Source organism: Periplaneta americana, chromosome 9 (genome assembly GCF_040183065.1).
Source record: "Periplaneta americana isolate PAMFEO1 chromosome 9, P.americana_PAMFEO1_priV1, whole genome shotgun sequence".
Lineage (NCBI taxonomy): Eukaryota > Metazoa > Arthropoda > Insecta > Blattodea > Blattidae > Periplaneta > Periplaneta americana.
Genome location: NC_091125.1, coordinates 61,945,465 through 61,964,480, shown reverse-complemented (window position 1 = coordinate 61,964,480; position 19,016 = coordinate 61,945,465). Strand labels below are relative to the sequence as shown.

Here is a 19,016-nt window from a genome sequence, read left to right as displayed (position 1 = left end):
ATTTACAGCTTTCACCTGTCTAAGTTGTCCTTTCAGATGAAGAAAACGACACTCCAGCACAGGAAAATGGAAAGCACTGCAATAACGTTCTGCGAACAATTCATTATACATTTCCTATTGAAGACTGGCGTACTTCAGTATTTTTTGGTGTTCCAACGCCCAAAGGAACAGCTGGCCGTAGCCTTTATTTTGTCTCGCTATATAGCAGGACACTCGATCCCTCACTTGTTCTTGTAGACCAGAGTTGGGCACCAAGAGCTAATTATACTCTCTCACGGGGAGCCATATGACTTCTCTTCAACCCCTTCCTTCTCCGCCGAACACCGCGCAGCGTTGATACCGTAACGGATGAATATTAAGCGTTCCCGCTTAGAGTTTGGATTCGCTCCCGGTGCCCAGCTCTGTTGTAGACGAACCTCTTCATTCTGCCAAGATTTTCGACAGAAATCTTTTGTTCTTCTGAGGAAAAGACTCATCTCGTTCCTGTTGTTTTCGTTCACGTTTACGTGTTTTCGGGTACGCTTCTAGTCTAATTTCTTTTAGATGGCCTACATACCAAGCACGTTTCCAGCCCCGAAATGTTCTTACACCTAGGCATAAATTTCTGGAAGGTTTGAATGAGACTTCAATAAACAAAAAGAAGTTTCCAAAGGATAAAAACATGAAAATTAGAGAAACTATTAACACCCAAACACATATTGTATTTAACTATACGCAATTCCTCAAAACAAATCACTGAAACAAAGATTCTCCAAGATTATTTATCTATTCATAACTGTAAATATACATCCTCAGTAACGATGTATCAGTAATGTACGATAATCACAAACCAATTAACACAAAAAACATGGCCTGCTACTGGCCTAGACAGTATTACTCGTAGTACATTATTGTTGACCTTGCTCTTTCTCGGAAATGAAATAAAATGAATTGCAATATTTTTCCATTTACAATATTCGACAGTGATGGTCCATGGTCTAAAGACAGAATGGAGCAAACAAGACACTTGTTGCATGTGTATAGTTTATACGAAGCCAAACTCATAAATTTGTTAGGCATATACTCTTCCTATAATTTGAATTTGTCCACATCTGTGGAGTAACGGTCAGCGCGTCTGGCCGCGAAACCAGGTGGCCCGGGTTCGATTCCCGGTCGGGGCAAGTTACCTGGTTGAGGTTTTTTCCGGGGTTTTCCCTCAACCCAATATGAGCAAATGCTGGGTAACTTTCGGTGCCGGACCCCGGACTCATTTCACCGGCATTATCACCTTCATCTCATTCAGACGCTAAATAACCTAAGATGTTGACAAAGCGTCGTAAAATAACCTAGTAAAAAAATTTGAATTTATATGAAATTGAATTGATTTTTTAGCGTATTTGTTAGTTCTAACAATGATTATTGTTTTTATATAAATTAAACTTTTAATCGGTTATGTAACGACGCTGTGCCAACTATTATGTTGTTTAGCGTCGATAGGATTCATAATACCGCGAGAATTTTCTCATGTGATTACCTGTCATCACCTTACAATAGAAGAAAACCTCGGGCAAAACCAAACCAGGTAATTACTCCAATTACTCCATCGTATTCGATTACACACTCAACCGCAATTCTGGATTAGTAAGCAAAAATATCTAGTATCGTCTGAGATACGCCGGTAAAGACATTAAAATTTTATTTCTCCGTTTAAAATCCATACAGTGCAATTCTCTTTCCTAGAATGTTATTCAGTTAACAAAGTATGCAGTTCTACATGTATGCCTACACCCGACGTACTAATTTGTCATGGATAATCGGGAAGTAAAAATATGATTTGCTTTATACGATGAAAGAGTAATGGAACGGAGAAAAATTCTCTTCGGCGCCGGGATTTGAACCCGGGTTTTCAGCTCTACGTGCTGATACTTTATCCACTAAGCTACTCCGGATACCCACCCCGGCGTCGGACAGAATCGTCTCAGTTTAAGTTCCAACTCTTGGGTTCCCTCTAGTGGCCGCCCTCTGCACTACGTCATAGATGTCTATGAACGTAGGACTGAAGTCCACACATGTGCTGAGGTGCACTCGTAATGAGTGACTAGTTGGCCGGGATCCGACGGAATAAGCGCCGTCTTAAATCACGAAGTGATTTACGCATATCATATATATATATATATATATATATATGATTTTAATGTACCGGCGCCGGAGAGAATTTTTCTCCGTTCCATTACTCTTTCATCGTATAATGACTCAGAATATCTGCATGGAAATATCATATGTACTTCGGTACATTAAAATATGATTTGCTTTGTTGCTGTGCCAATTTTGTTGCTTATTCGTCCCGTGTTGTAGTAATCGTAACGCATTTTGTATAAGCAAATTTCGAAACAAGTACCGTTTGTTAACAGTAATTAAATTCGATATATGTTCACATATCAGACACTTCGTTGCCCCATTGTATGTACAGTACTTACTGGGTAGGAACGAAGTACGGCCAGAACTACTGTAGCAGCGAATGCGAAAACACAATATATATGAGAATAAAGATATACCCCCTCTATTGCATCCCTACGTGTTTTAACCACTGTTTCTCCTTGGTATTTATCAACGCCGTAGGGGGTAGCAGTTAATTAATAATATGAACGAGTTAATACATCATGAGGGTTCTTTTTTTATTTTACCTTTGTCTAATTTTAGCGCAGTAAAATGTCATTAATTAATTTCATTTAACAAGTATTAATCAGCCGTAAGTGTTATCGTCCGTAGAACCGAAAGTAAGAATATATGAAACAATTATTGACAATATAAGACAGAAACGACGCTACTATGTACTCTCTTTCTGTGTTTCAGAATTAAGGATTGTTTTCAGCCAAGATTTCATGCTGATTTCTGAAGTGAAATAGGTTTTTATGTTAGATTGGTTTTGTTAGTACTAATTTTAGAATTTTATGCCGAGTTTAAGTAGTTATATTAATTCGTAACTCTTGGTATTTTGTTCAAGATGAACAACCCATAGATTTTTAAGTAAAAATTTTGCTTAAAAGTTGAAAAGTGAGTTTGAAGATATCAACTAATTTATATTTTTAAGGTATACCTAGAGTTCTTAAGAAGGAAAGGTTATTGCAGTTTTGCTAAATGCCAAGTTCAATTGGGAGAGTAATATGAACTATGAAGAGCAGATCAAGAGCTTCGACATCAACTTAAATGTTTAGCGTCTTTCTCCCATTCATTGCCGACAACTACAGCAAAAGTGAACCTGAAAAGTACATTAATAGAGTTCAGACTAATGCCGTAATTATTATTTTAAGGAATACTAGAGAAATCCACAAAACAATTTACACAGAATGAAATGAAAGTTTTGGTGAGAGATTTACCGGTATGCCAACTAATGATGTGATGATATGTTGTGATACCTATTACAAGACGTGGAAGTCTCTTTGTAGACATCAGAGAAATGTCGTCTAGCTACGAATCCAGAGGCTCCGAGTTCGAATGTATATGTGTTCCTTGTTTTGTATTTATATTCTGCACCGATTCATGTGGACTGCTTGACTTCATTTTTGCTACTTGATCAGCGAGTACCGCTATTGTGGCCTATCAGCATTTGAAGTCTTCACAGACGTTGGAATGAAATGACTCTATAGCTTCAATTTGATCGTCTTCATTCATTCATTCATTCATTCATTCATTCATTCATTCATTCTCATGCTTTTCAATTTGTCAGTTGTTTCCCTTGATGAAATGGTGCCATCTCCTTCAGTCGGCTCATGAATTCTCATCTATACTCCTCTCTCTCATGATTTAGAACATGCCTTGTCTCTAGGTGAGTCGCTCGGAATTATTATTGTTATTATTATTAGAGCGAAATTGAATTAAATATCATGGAATGGTAAACGTAGTAAATACCATATTTTCGACATGTCACAAAAAGTTCAGGTGCCAAAAAGGAATTATACTGGTTCATATTTAAATGTGTTTCTATAACAAGAACATTACATACATCGACACGTATGAACAAAAATATTTGGGTTTAATGTAGGTATAAAATATGAGTAATATTAATATGCTTACAATACTTTTCCAAAATAATGCTTGATCTCAGACTTGGAGTGTAAAGAGACATGATTAATCAATGCAAAATATTCTATAAGTGGTTACAGCAATAAGTCATATACCTCTCAATATAATGATTAAAATTGACGTCCCTGCACTGACAGAGACACAGATCGACAGAGACGCGTTAGTTGCCTCAGCAATGTAGCAACACCATTGAATTCTTGAATTCTTTTAATATAGTTTCGCAGGCACATTAAATTTTCCGATGAAATTTACTCCATCTGAAATATTTTTAGCATACACTGGTTACTGTAAGTGACCCCATAGATAGACCTCGACAGGGTTCAAGTCCGGTGATCTGACAGGCCAACCAATTGATCCTGTAGGGTGCTATGCATAGACATTTCGCTAGCCCGCGCTACGAGCGTGCTAAACTAGCCCCGGCTATCGACTGATTACTTGTACAGGATTCATATCATATCATATCGCTAACACTGGTTTATGAATACGAAAAATATTAGTTCACTGATCATCCACCGGTAGCCCGCGCTAAGAATGTCTATGAATTTGGCCCATACAGTCTAAACGTGTATTTAAATGTATGTTGAAACAATTCCTTGGTGGATGATTATTATACGTAGGAGCATCATAGTGCATAACAGAAGCCAGCTCGTGTAGCAAGAGGGACAGTGTGTGTAGATCTTTTACTATTTCTGTGCACTATACGTAAGTTTGAAACGGATCATTACCAGATAAACGTACTACAGGATATTTTAGTCTTATTTTGACCTCTACATTACAATACTAAAATATTTACACTTATAAACACTGTATATCGTGGTCACTTCTCGAAATATTCATGCTAGAAATTTTATCACTTCATTTATGGACTCTTGACATTTTCCAGTTAGTGTCTTGTAATATAAAGTCCAAATTCTGATATTAAATAATCCATAACATTAAAATTAGTATTGCTTCCTCCGAGGGTGTATAGATCTGAACAGTGTAGGTACAGTAATTTTTTTCCGCAACATTAACATTTGTTCTTATTGGAGAGTCATCTACGTCACTGCAAAGGTATTTAGGTTTGGAATGCAATATCCAAAGTAGTTAATTTAATTTCCAATTGATGTCCATCTTCTTTCTAAACAAGTTGAGTTAATATTGTTTTAAGTTTAATTAAAAAAATATATAATAGCTTTCTATGAATTAAATATACTTTGCTACGGAATGAGATATGTATTTTTATCTTAATGGCTATATTTTTGTATTTATTAGTTCATCAATTTTATAGGAGATGACAAAACTCAAAACTGCGTGATATAGGTAATGTTTGAAACACGATAAATAAAAACATAATAGGGTTGTTTCGTTTTTTCTTAGTGACTGTCTTGCTTTATCTTGGCCGAGTCTGAGGATTTCTTGAATATTTGAATAATATAAAAAAGGGAGGACTTGGATGTCACAATCTCTCGTAATTGTTCTTGTCACTTTATAAATAAAATTTTACTACTGCTATAAAGTCTCTAGAAGGTTCTTTATGTTTCGAAATAGTGCAAGATAAATATAACTGTGTTTTTAATTTATCATTAGACGAATAAATATTATGATGGACTAGGAGAAAACTGGAAATTTTGACAACTATTTTAATCATTTACCAATTTACCATTGAATTTTAAGAATCCGTTGAATTTCAGTCAATCAGAGTCATAATATATGATGTATTATTCTCGATTTGTAGTGTTTCTTCTGTCTTGTTGCTGATGATTTGTAATTGTTTCTTCTCAGGTAGGCAAATCTCCAGTAAGCTTCGGGGCTTCTACTGCGTTGTCTTGGTGTTGGTGGCTGACGTTTCGACCGCTGTGTTGGGGTCTCGATGGGGGGGACTACTATATACAGTATATACGAGCTCGCAGACTATTTCCTTATCCAACTGCTCTGAAGATGACCACAACACAGCGGTCGAAACGTCAGCCACCAACACCAAGACAACGCGGTAGAAGCCCCGAAGCTTATCCACAGACCATGTACACCAGCCGCGGAAGCCTACGCGAACAAATATTCAGTAACCTTGGATAATTCAGAAGGCCATAGCAGCTATGCCGCTATTAATAATACCAACAAACACAAAATAAAATAAAGCGATTGTTTTAAATTAGTTTTCAGAATTTTGTGTTGGAAGAAATTACTGGTGTCAAGAAATGAAAAATTGCTTATATGCTGTTACTAAATAAAAGTGCCGAGTTTGGAATAAACTGTTATGAAGTTTCAATTAAAAACATAAGAAGATGACATTTTATTGTAGTTCGGGCCCGTCTTTTTCTCAGTGACGCTATTGCAGGGAGTAGTGTTTTATTAAAGAGTGTAGAGCATATTGTTCCAAATATATTTGAGTGACAGTAATAATCTTCGAGTAGAGAATCTTGTGAAATTCAGAAATCTACAAGAAATGTTTTTAGCTTTGAAGACACCTTTATGAAGTACGACAACTAACACAGACTAAGTCATTTATGAGATATAAGAGAAAGTGTTGTAAATACCAAGTTAGCTGTTCAGCAGATATATTAAGAAATGGTGTAAGCACCACTGTTTGCAAATATTTTCCGAAACATGGTACATATTAATTTCTTAAAGTACTTACAGCACTCCTTTTCGGTCAAAGAACCCTCACAAACAAAAAGTAAAGTAGATACGAAATCATTAAGAGCAATAAATGAAGGGAGCTCTATGTTTGATAAGGAAAAGGGAATGAGTGTGTGAGTTGAAAACTGCTAATGAGGATGCAGAATAGAAAAACGTGACATTGTCAATTTGGAGGTTTATATGAAACGGTGATTATTCAAGTGACTATAAGAAATATACCCTATAACTTATAGTGCGTACTTCTTTTATTTCCACACTCGCATGTGGGCAGCTGTCACTGTGTACAGACCGATTATTTAGTCCTGATAGCTCGGCGACGCGAAAGAGGGGAAGTAATAGGAGTAGTGGGGAAAGCTCCGGAGTAGAGGTAAGGGCTAGCAGTCAGTAAAGAATTGCAGTACAGCTTAACAGTATTAGAAACATAACGCTCTACCACACACATGACATCCGATTGCTCTGAAGGCAATTCAGTTCCTCCTAACTAATGAAGTGAAATATTTACAGAATAAACTGCTTTTGACAAGAAAATGGTTTACAAACAATTAAATTTTTCTCTTTCTCTATTTGTTTTTAGAACACCTCTCCTTTGCGATTTTTTTTTATATACTGTATGTATTACTCGACCGAGGCGAGTGGAGCCGTGAGCGTAATGTGAACTATAGAGATGACGCTAAACCAGCGTTTCTCAAATTATGATCCGCGGATCACCTGTGGTCCTCGAGGTTTTCCCTTGTGGCCTTCGAAAAATACAGGAAAAAAAAAAATCGAACGAATTGCGTATCACACTGTAACTTAAAATCTCAGAGTTTGGAAATGACACATGGCAATCGAATTTCACTTTTTCTCCCAATACAGACATTTTATGAAGTTTATTACCCTACCCATCTATCGACATCCCATTCTACTCTCAGCAACAAAAGAGGGATTTAAAGCACTATGTACGTGGTGTTTCTCGACATGTTTTCCCTGCACATCTGGCGCCGCGCCTGTAACCCAGCCAGGGACCACCCGAATTCATAACAGAGGACCAAAGTACCGAATCTTAATTCAATTTTAAAATATAAGTATACTGGTATTAAAATATGCTACGAAAATGATAAATTTGCTTTCGAAGGGAACAAGAGTAAGGTGGTCCGCGGAACTGTTTTGACTTTAAAAAGTGGTCCCCACTTCAAAAAAGTTTGAGAAATGCTGCGCTAAACGAACGCAGGAACAGTACAAATCGCGCTCCGGGCTGCAGGACTCCATTGGCCTCGGACGAGTAATACATGTACAGTATATTAAATAACTATTACATAGCCAGAAATTTAGTAACGCAAGTTATTGTAATAATTACTGTCTTTATTCGATGCATGTGCAAAGTACAGTAGTGGCAAAAAAAAAAAACGGACCGACCCTTGTAGCCGATTCCAGAGCCTTGTTCACTCCATAGCACGATAGACTAGTAACTAAGGCTTTCGTGGTTCGAATCCTGCCTGGGAAGGAAACTTTTTTTGTGCCTTATTCAAATTTATTCCCAATACTTTTCGATTGCAGCGATATTTTACTACTTAATTAACTTATTATTCCCAGAACATGAATTTTAGCAGCAATCGAAAAGTAATGGGAATAAATTTGAATAAGAAACAAAAAAAAAAGTTTCCTTCCCAGGCAGGATTCGAACCACGAAAGTCTTAGTTACCAGTCTATCACGCTCTGGAGTGAACAAGGCTCTGAAATCAGCTACAAGGGTCGGTCCGGTTTTTTTTTTGCCACAACTGTACATCCCTGATGCCTACGTTGGAACGCTATGTAATGCATGCGCTATGCGCTCGTGATCAAGGTAGAGAGCTATCCTACCGTGATTGGGAACTGATATCGTCTCATCTCTGCACTAGGTCTTCATGATTTATTTGCATCTATAATAAAAGCAGTTTCTTCATGTTTTGATTTAAGCTTCTGGAAAGAACTCAATCTGCATGGACCACTCTTAAATCAATACGGGTACGAAATCTTCGAAAGGCTTCTGGAAAACTGCATCCACATTCGTAAAAACATTCAATATTTCCCATACGAATTTTCTTTTCAGAAGTATAAATTAATAAAATACCTTTTTAATTCAGTTAATCCATTGAAATGATCAAACTAAAATTGAATATTAGTGAATACATTAAAGCAAACAAGCTTGTTGCTATGGCAATCCCATTTCTTGTGTGATAAACAGACAGCGGATTTTGGGTCCGGATACTGAACGTTAGATGTACTTCAGTCACAGGAAGGTCATTGAACTTATTGCTACGCTTCCTCCATACGCAAAGGGATGTGACGTCTTGTGGCTGTGTAGACACCGAAAATCGACTCTCTGCGTCTGGTGATAAGGCAGTATCAGAATTTATAAGATTGTGTAGAAAATAACAAAATATATAAGCAATTAAAATTACCTCTTACTTTTGAAAAAAAAATAGAAATCATCTCTTAATTCAAGGGTCATCATCACAGTGCACCCTTGGGCTAGCATCTCTTACCCACCGAATAGAGAGGCAATAGCGTGAATCCGTGGCTGCTGGCGAGTACACAGTCTCCCTCTCCAATATATGCACGACGTAGCATATTTCGTTACACTCCTTACCCTTTACCCATTTCAGCGAGTGCTGACGACCACTGTCTTAATTAAAAAAAACTTTTTATATTTATATTTCAGGATCCACCAGTTGTGTGATTGATTGAATGAGTGGAAATAAACCTGAAATATTAAGTATAGACTACTAAAATCTTTATAAACCTTATCATTATGCAATAAGGATTGGAATATTTTCCTCTTTTTTCTTTATAAGATCTCTTACTGAGAACATTGTAAAGTGATAGAACGAAGGTGAAATAAAAAAAAAGAAGTGAACTCAGATATAAGGATACTGAAAATTGTGAGGAAAAAAGTATTTTATTTTATTGCGGTATCACATTTAACAACGCCAACTTTACTGAGAAGTTAATTTTTCAGTACAGTTATAGACTTTGGCGGTCAACGTTAATTTTTAACCCCTTAACTCTGCAGTCATTTGTCTTTTTCTGTCACTTGACATGTGTTTTGACAGATTATGCTATTACACAAACACCTTTCCTTAAGATTGCGCTTGAAACAACAAAGGTTGTGTACTGCTAGCTATCTTTGAGAAGTGACAGGTCATTTAAAAGAAGATAAATGAACTGCTGATAGTTAATGTGATAAGAAATGTGTAAATGTATAATGAATCATGCTATGAAAAGCTACGCAGTAATCGTTCTGCTGTAATGTAATTGATAAACTATCTGACTTAGTTTCAGAACGATTCTAATTGATTTCTAATGCTGAACACTTAACACAGACGTCGTTGACTTTTCCAGATATGCCAGGGCCTAATTAAGTTATCTTAAAAGTTATGCAGATCATACATGTACACCTTAACATAGGATCTTTCACAAGCAGCCGCTGCACTGTATTCAGTCCAGAAATTTTATTTTTAATATGATGGAAACCTCTCCTAAGAATTTTTGTAGCCATAAACTCATAATTTTTTTGCTGATTTTGCAACGGTGATACTTTGATTCATTGCAAAGCACGACAATAAACTACAGAGAATTAATAACTGTGCGATTGGCGCGAGCGCTTGCACTCGATATGGTGAGCTTAGTGTTGGCTTGACTTGGCTTCTACGTGAGCATAGGTCCGTACACTTGGGTACGGTGCGATGATTGTCCAAGTCCGACAGATGGCCTGGATTGTGTCCGTGAATCCGACAATGGCAGGCGGGCCATCCTGCCTCAGCCGTGATGAGCCAGAGCTTATTGTTACTAAAGCAAACGAAACAATATACAGCCTACAAAAAAATTTAATAAAAATAAAGATTCTGGAAGTTATACTTTCATAAAAGTTAACTTGAAAAGGTGTTGAAACTGTTTATCTCCTTTTTTGAGTATATTTTTGCCACTGTAAGAAATAACATAACCATGGAAGTGGAAGTAAGAGTTAACCGAAAGCAGGAGTTTACGGCCAGCATCTACGCCACGCACTTCAATTATTATAACTACGCATGAGCCACCGGGGTGGCTCAGTCGGTTAAGACGCTTGCCTTCCGGTCTGGAGTTGCGCTCGAGCGCGGGTTCGATCCCCGCTTGGGCTGATTACCTGGTTGGGTTTTTCCGAGTTTTTCCCCAACCGTAAGGTGAATGCCAGGTAATCTACGGCGAATCCCCGACCTTATCTCGCCAAGTACCATCTCGCTATCACCAATCTCATCGACGCTAAATAACCTCGTAGTTGATACAGAGTTGTTAAATAACCAACTTAAAAAACTACGCATGATGTTCGTTATAGACAATGAAATAAAGAACGAACAAAGAAATGTGTTGTTATTAATATTTCAGGGTGCTATTCATAGACATCGCAGCAAGCGCTACGAGCGTGCTAAGCTAGCCCCGGCTATCCACTGGTTACTAGTACAGAATTCAAATCATATCATATCGCTAACACTGGTTTATGAATACGAAAAACGCTGATCATCCACCGGAAGCCCGCGCTAAAAATATCTATGAATACGGCCCTTAACATCTGTTAATACTAATACACAAGTCCGAGGGAATTAAAAAATATACTGTGAGCTCATAGGGCTAACGGGTTCAAAGCTGGGTATGTGGTACAAATAAAGTGCACTGGTGCAATAATTAACATGGAGACATAAGATAATTATTCTTCCTGCCACTATAATTTCACTTTATTCATGTCTCCATAAAAAAGAAATGGAAAATTATTTTCACAAATACATGCAATCAAATTTTTTTGTATGGTAACATGCTTAATTCTTTACTTAAAAATGTGTAATAAAATTTGAATGTAGGCCTATAAAATATACGCATTATAATAGTTATGTAAAAATAGATCAGAATAGTGAAGAATACCTCATTATTTCTAGTACGAGTATATTAGACGGAAAAACACCAAATTTTGTATAAACACAGCTTCTAAGATGGGAGACGTTACCTTAACAATGCAGCAACCTCGGAATTCAGGAAACCAAAATATTGTTAGAATAGGATCTTCACACAATGCTGATCTTTGCTCCCGGTTACTCTAGTATTTTACTAGCAAACCAACTTTATTCGTTTTTACTGTCCGTTTTCTTTTAACATTCAAGCATTTGCTATAAAAAATATCATGCAATTGTTGCAGCAGGATCCATTCCTTCCCTGTCATCACTCTCGACATGATCTCCCTTCTTGCCAAGGGGATCGAACCACGTGCCGCGTGTTACGATATTTATTTTCCTCTATTTTTTCGACGACTCTTTCTCCAGCCTCTCTCATCAAATTTTTGTTGCCATTCTTAATTTTTGTTTCGTTCGCTACTCTTTCCTTTGTCGATAAATAATCATTCTCCCATCATAATCTAAACCTTAGTCCTGTTTGTGCTGCTTCTCCCTCACCAAACCTTTACCCAATGGATATATATACTATCACGTCCTTGTCCCTGATTTATAATCCCCCATAGTACCCGCTAATGAGAACCAGTTGTCTTCATCTTATCATCATTAAACCACATTTCAAACCAACACACATACTTTCAATCTCCACCCCCCAATTCACCAAACCATAAGCCTTCTTGTTCGTGAACGACTCCCGTTTCGCTTCAACTTTTAGATAGATAGATTTATTGAGTATTATACATACAGATTTTATATTATCATAATTTTCTCTAAAATCCAATGCACGGATCTTCTGACCGTACGTGCTTTGTACCCAAAACAAGTACTCCTTTGTAGGTTCCCCCCCACCTATGATTACATCCAACTACTCTCTAAAAGAACACACATATTAAAATGGAAATGACACAATAAAGCACATTATATAATATGAGTAGCTTAATATCAAAGGCGGACATCTGACCTCAGATCGAAATTTAGATAATGTGGATTCTTATACATTTTTTCATGCTCTTTTCAGTTATGGTGAACTATATGCAAACTCTACACTACATCTATAAAAATAATTTGTGTTAAAATATTACAAAGAACAATGTGAAACAAAAAGTGCCTCTAGATCAAAACTATGGAGACAACAGATGTCCGTCTTTGATTTTAAACTACTCATATATTCTAACCTAAAAGACATAAAAGTGTACAGTTGGGTGGATACTATTATCCCTTCCTCAGTTCGTGTCACAAACTTCAACAACTGAAGTTCTAATCTTTCTCACCTTGAAGAGGAACAATCTAGTCTTTTGTTCCCATTCTCTATTCCCCATGAGGTCAAGACATGCAAGCGAACTCCTATTCTGACTTAGCATCGAGGGTGGTAGATATTTTCTCCGTATATGTTCCAGTTCGACACACTGTAATAAAATATGTTTATAGGAGTCCTTTTCTTTGCAAAGCGGACAAAGACACTCCCCTTCTTCGTTGATAATTTTATTACCCTTCCATGCCCCCGATCTTAGCCACGCTAAACCTGCTCTGCTGCCTTTCCTCAACTACGTAAGAGGGACGGACAACAGAGTCGATGCTAACTTTTCAAATTTCACTGTAATATTGTGAAGTTCTATGTCATGTACCTTAAAAGTCACTGAAGATCATTTTTCAATATCTGGCTTAGTATGAAGCGGTAGCTCAGTTGGCAGAGCACATGATGACTGAGGATGCGGGTTCGAATCCCAGCGATGGCAGAATCGTATTTGTGATGGACAAAGCCAATGTTTCTGTCTCTTCGGGGTTCTTTCATTTTCCTCCATCATTCCACCATTACTCTCTATTTTAATATTATTACCATCATTTCAATAGTATTTACTCAAAACGTGGCGGATTTATGTAGTATTGTGACTGGCCTGCAGATGTTATAAGTGTAAGGAAGTGCAGTACATTTTGGGGAAGATTGTGATAGGATATTCTAGTAGAATTCCACTGGAATCGTAAGACGTGCTGACTGAATATACCACAGAGCTGAGTCACTATGTCTATAAAAACTCGAACGTTCGAACTTTAAAAAAATCATTCCCAGTATACAGGGTTGTTTCCGATTACCTGATAACGAATTTGTGCGTCAGGAATCACACAGACAGCTGAATTGCGGCGAGAGGTGACAGAGCAGTAGTGAGTGATTTCATAATCAGAGTGCAGGGTGTATCACAGTAGCAATACCCAAGAAAATTAAGCTTTTTTGGAAGGGGTACATAACAACTTTTTCCGATGCCAAGTACAGTTACGTGAAAATCATAGGAGCCTGCAAAAAACGTGGTTTCGTCATTCCCAAGAAAGGCATCTTGCGTGTACCTAATAAGACTGGCAAAGCTTGGATGGAATTAATTCCAGAATGGAAAAAGTGAGCAAATCCACCTCCCGTCACAAGTCGCCGCACCCCACGAAATGATACAAATTAATTCCATTCGAGCTTTACCAATCTTATTAAGTACACAGAAGATGCCTTTCTTGAAAATAAAGAAACCTCGTTTATTTCAGGCTTCTATTATTTTCACGTAACTGTACTTGGCATCGGAAAGGGTTGTTATGTACCCTTACCAAAAAGACTCGATTTTCTTGGGAATTTCTGCTGTGAGTCCACTCTGACTATGAAATCACTCACTACTGGTCCGTCACCTCGCGCCACAGTTCAGCTGTCGTGTGGCTCCTGACACACATGATGTCATTCAGATTCGTTATCAGAGATCGGAAACAATCCTACAGGAATTGTAAAGCACGGCAAGCCACTAGAGACTACAGTGCTAGCATTCGGACTCCTCCTATGTATAAAAATTGAAGTATATGATATTGTTTTTTCTTCTTCTGTAGCATAACTTCATGTCCTTTCAATTAAACTGAAACTCGTTGCAGTCTCCAATCTGTATGATAGTTTTAATAGGTTATTTTACGACGCTGTATCAACACCTTAGGTTATTTAGCGTCTGTAGGTGAGAATGCCGGTGAAATGAGTCCAGGGTCTAGCACCGATAGTTACCCAGCCCCGGAAAAAATCTCAACCAGGTAACTTGCCCCGACCGGGATTCGAAACCGGGCCACCTGGTTTCGTGGTCAGACGCGGTCCACAGGTGTGGACTGTATGATAGTAATTTACGTATTTGTAATAGTATCATTTCTGCACTTACAGTTTTACATTTTGGACAATCATTTTTTTCACTCAGTTTTTTGAAAATTGTCTCATTTCTAATATTATTTTTATATTTTAAAGTTTACTACTTGAAGAATCTCATTTCTGCTCTTCCAGTATACTGTAGTTAATTGATATTGTACACCTTACTGTGTCAACTTTGTTATAATTTTATGTTTTGTTTCGCCTTCATTCTACTCTTTCCATGTATAGAAGTGAATTTTAGTCATTTTAGTTTCTCACTGAACTATAGCTCACGTAGTAGTACTTCGGACAAGAAATTCGGCAGATTCAGGATCGAGTCTTGGTAAAAGCGGGGAAATGTTACTTCTTTTCATTTGGATTGTGAGTGTATCCTTTTGTTTTGTGTCGTGTTAAGCTGCGCAATACAGACTATATGACGAGGAAGCCCCACTAAACTATGTCTAGTGTTAGCACATAATTTCTACAGGAGCTAGGAAGGAACAGTTCAAGAGATCTAGTTCTTGAAGGTGCATGATGATGATGATGATGATGATGATGACGACGATTAACAATTAATAAACTCATTGCAAATAAACAAAGAAATTTGTACTTATTTATTATCATTTATTAAATTTGCCATGTTTTCTATAAATATAAAATCATGTGCCTCATAGGAACAAGTTAAAGATGGCGGATGGATTCGTAGAATATCTGTATTTGCGTGGAACGTTTAAGTGGTTGGTATTGTGTGTTTTCATAGGTTTGAGTGTTTGTAGCTTATGATATGTATGAAATAAATTAATTATTATGCGTGTTGCATTATTGAGAGTTATTTTATTTGTATAATTTATGCTGTGTTGCGAGTTGCACCGGCACGCCAAAATGCGCGTAGAGTATTACAAAAATATTGAGGGATTTTTTTCCGAATAAGTGTCCACTTAAGCGTTCCACATTAAAAAATAAACAGTTTCTCACGGCACGATTACAAGACATCAAGACGAAAATGTGTAGGAAATGGACGTGAACATGTATTTCTTGCATTATGTGGGATTTATTTTTTTTCCGCTAATGGATCTGTACAACATGGTGTGAATCGAATGAGCCGATATAGACACTATTGTGGAACCTTCTCTGTCAATGTTGATCTGAAGATCCCTATCGTCGTCCGACCTGAAATTCAAAGAGAGTTTCGAATGTGTGCTTAAAGTAAATAGAACCTTCTAAGGAATTTATTATAAATGAGTACTGTATATCAATTCAGCATAACAGACTCACTTCTTTTCTGACTTAATATAGTTCATGTGAACTGTTCATATGTTTACCTCAGAGATAATGTATGGAAAGTTCAAATTTTTCAATTATTATGAAATTATAGCTTTATGGAATTCCTTAGGGTAAGATCCATCTGACGATAATTTATACTCTGTTAAGTCCTGGGACGACTAATTTCGGATTTAATGCATTTTTTTTACTTGGTTATTTAACGACACTGTATCAACTACTAGATTATATAATATCGATGGGATTGGTGATAGCGAGATGATATTTCGCTATATGAGAACGAGAATTCGACATAGATTACCTGACATTCGCCTTACGATTGAGAAAACCTCTGAAAAAACCAAACTAGATAATCAGCTCAGGCGGGAATCGAACCCACGCCCGAATACAACTACAGATCGGCAACCAAGCGCCTTAGCCGACTGAGCTACGCCTGTGACGAATGCATTTTTTCAAAAGAAATATAATCAATTGATCATATATTAGGCGTATACTACGATAGGTCCCACGTAACTTTGTTTACTTCTATGCATAGACTATCTTATAATTTTCAAGATATACTATTATTCCACTATACCAAAAATAAAATAAATAGGTTTGTAACTTCACTAGTTATGAAAGAAAAAACACTACTGAAATTTGTTTTTGTGGCTGTATCCTGAAGTTGATAATATTGACTTATCATACAATACCCGCCTGAGGTACAGGTATAGAATCATCACAAACAAATGTGTTAAAATGAGTGTGTGCTTCGTGCTTCTCACTTGTCATACCTCTTAAACGTTAACCGAAAGTGCCATTTTACGTACAATGGTAGCAAATTAATTTTCCTTAATTTTTTTTTTTCAAAATAATTATATTCTTAGCCCAAGTCTTCAGTCTCGTAAGATAAATTTGTAGAGTTAATTTCAAGAACTATGTAACAGAGTAAATTCCGTGTACACTGCTTAGCCGATTTAGTAGAATGCGTTCGATTCTAAAGAAAGCAGAAAACGGTACACCGTCGTCTGATGTGACGAGAATACAGGCCCCCGCATACCGGTGGTATTATGTCCCCAAACGTTCACGCCTAAGTATTTTGACAACGTAAATATTATTCAGCGTCAAGAAAACGGCGCAAATATTAAGGATATTGCGGGAGAATTCAAGGTAATATTTATTTATTTAATTTATATATGTATTTACTTATTTATTTATCTATTTATTAATTTATCTACTTATTCATTTATCCACTCGCTCATTTATTTATTTACTTACTCACTTATGTATTTATTTATTTACTTATTTTTTATTTATTTTTTACTCGTTGTTTAGCCACGCTGTCCACACCTGTGGAGTAACGGTTAGCACGTCTGATCGCGAAACTAGGTGGCCCGGGTTCTAATCCCGGTCGGGACAAGTTACCTGGTTGAGGTTTTCTATTGGGTTTTCCCTCAACCCAATTTGAGCAAATGCTGGGTAACTTTCGGCGCTGGACCCCGGATTTATTTCACCGGCATTATCACTTTCACCTCATTCAGACCCTACTAAATGACCTAAGATGTTGATACAGCGTCGTAAAATAACCTACCTAAATAAATAAATAAATTTAACGACGATGTATCAACTATGAGGTTATTTAGCGTTGATGGAACTGGTGATACCGAGATGATATTTGGCGAAATGAGGCCGAGGATTCGTAATAGGTTACCTGATATTTGTCTTAAGTTTGGGGAAAAACTCGGAAAAAATCCAACCAGGTAATCAGCTCAAATGGGAATCGAATCCACTCCCGAGCGGAACTTCGGATCGGCATGCAAGCGCCTTAGCCGACTGAGCTACACTGGTGTCTGTTTGTTTATTTATTTTTTTATAGATATATTCTAGGAAATAAAATTAATTTATATTAACGTTGTATCAGATTCATTTTTTTGTAATGAATTACTTACATACTTACAAATGGCTAGGTTCATTGCCGCCCTCATAAGCCCGTCATCGGTCCCTATCCTGTGCAAGATTAAACCAGTCTCTATCATCATATCCCACCTCCCTCAAATCCATTTTAATATTATCCTCCCATCTACGTCTCGGCCTCCCCAAAGGTCTCTTTTCCTCCGGTCTCCAACTAACACTCTACTCGTATATGCATTGCTGGATTCGCCCATACGTGCTACATGGCCTGCCCATCTCAAACATATGGATTTAATGTTCCTAATGATGTCAGATGAAGAATACAATGCGTGCAGTTCTGTGTTTTGTAACTTTCTCCATTCTCCTGTAACTTCATCCCTATTAGCCCCAAATATTTTCCTAAGAACTTATTCTCAAACACCCCTAATCTCTGTTCCTCTCTCAAAGTGAGAGTCCAAGTTTCACAACCATAAAGAACAACCGGTAATATAACTTTTATAAATTCTAACTTTCAGATTTTTTGACAACAGACTAGATGACAAAAGCTTCTCAACCGAATAATAATAGGCATTTCCCATAATTATTTTGCGTTTAATTTGCTCCCGAGTGTCATTTATATTTGTTACTGTTGATCCAAGATATTTGAATTTTTCCACTTCTTCGAAGGATAAATCTCCATTTTTTTTTATAGCATTTCTATTTCTTACAATATTTTGGTCACGAGACATAATCATATACTTAGCTTTACTTGCTTCAAGTAAAATTTCCGTGTTTTCCCTAATCGTTTGTGGATTTTCTACTAACATATTCACGTCATCCGCATATTCATGAAGTTAATGTAACCCGTTCAATTCCAAACCCTCTCTGTTATCCTGAACTTTCCTAATGGGATATTTTAGAGTGAAGTTAAAAAGTAAAGATGGTAGTACATCTCCTTGCTTTAGCCCGCAGTGAATTGGAAAAGCATCAGATAGAAACTGGCCATACGGACTCTGCTGTAAGTTTCACTGAGACACATTAATCGAACTAGTTTCTTGGGAGTACCAAATTCAATAATAATATTATATAACACTTCTCTCTTAACCGAGTCATAT

At 37.0% G+C, this 19,016-nt stretch overlaps 2 protein-coding genes across 2 annotated transcripts in view; both read right to left on the bottom strand.

Annotated features, from left to right (window-relative positions):
• The window catches only part of LOC138705585 (uncharacterized), a 95,167-nt gene extending 92,630 nt beyond the window's left edge, over nt 1-2,537 (bottom strand). Inside the window, exon 1 of the mRNA XM_069834188.1 lies at nt 2,457-2,537. The gene's annotated coding sequence lies outside the window, so the exon portion shown is untranslated. The remainder of the gene's footprint in view (nt 1-2,456) is intronic.
• Nucleotides 2,538-15,354: 12,817 nt separating this feature from the next.
• Nucleotides 15,355-19,016, bottom strand: part of LOC138705998 (lysosomal acid glucosylceramidase-like) — a 67,868-nt gene continuing 64,206 nt past the window's right edge. The window contains exon 11 of the mRNA XM_069834863.1: nt 15,355-15,921. Within this exon, the coding sequence (XP_069690964.1) occupies nt 15,792-15,921 (130 nt within the window). The 3' untranslated portion in view covers nt 15,355-15,791. The remainder of the gene's footprint in view (nt 15,922-19,016) is intronic.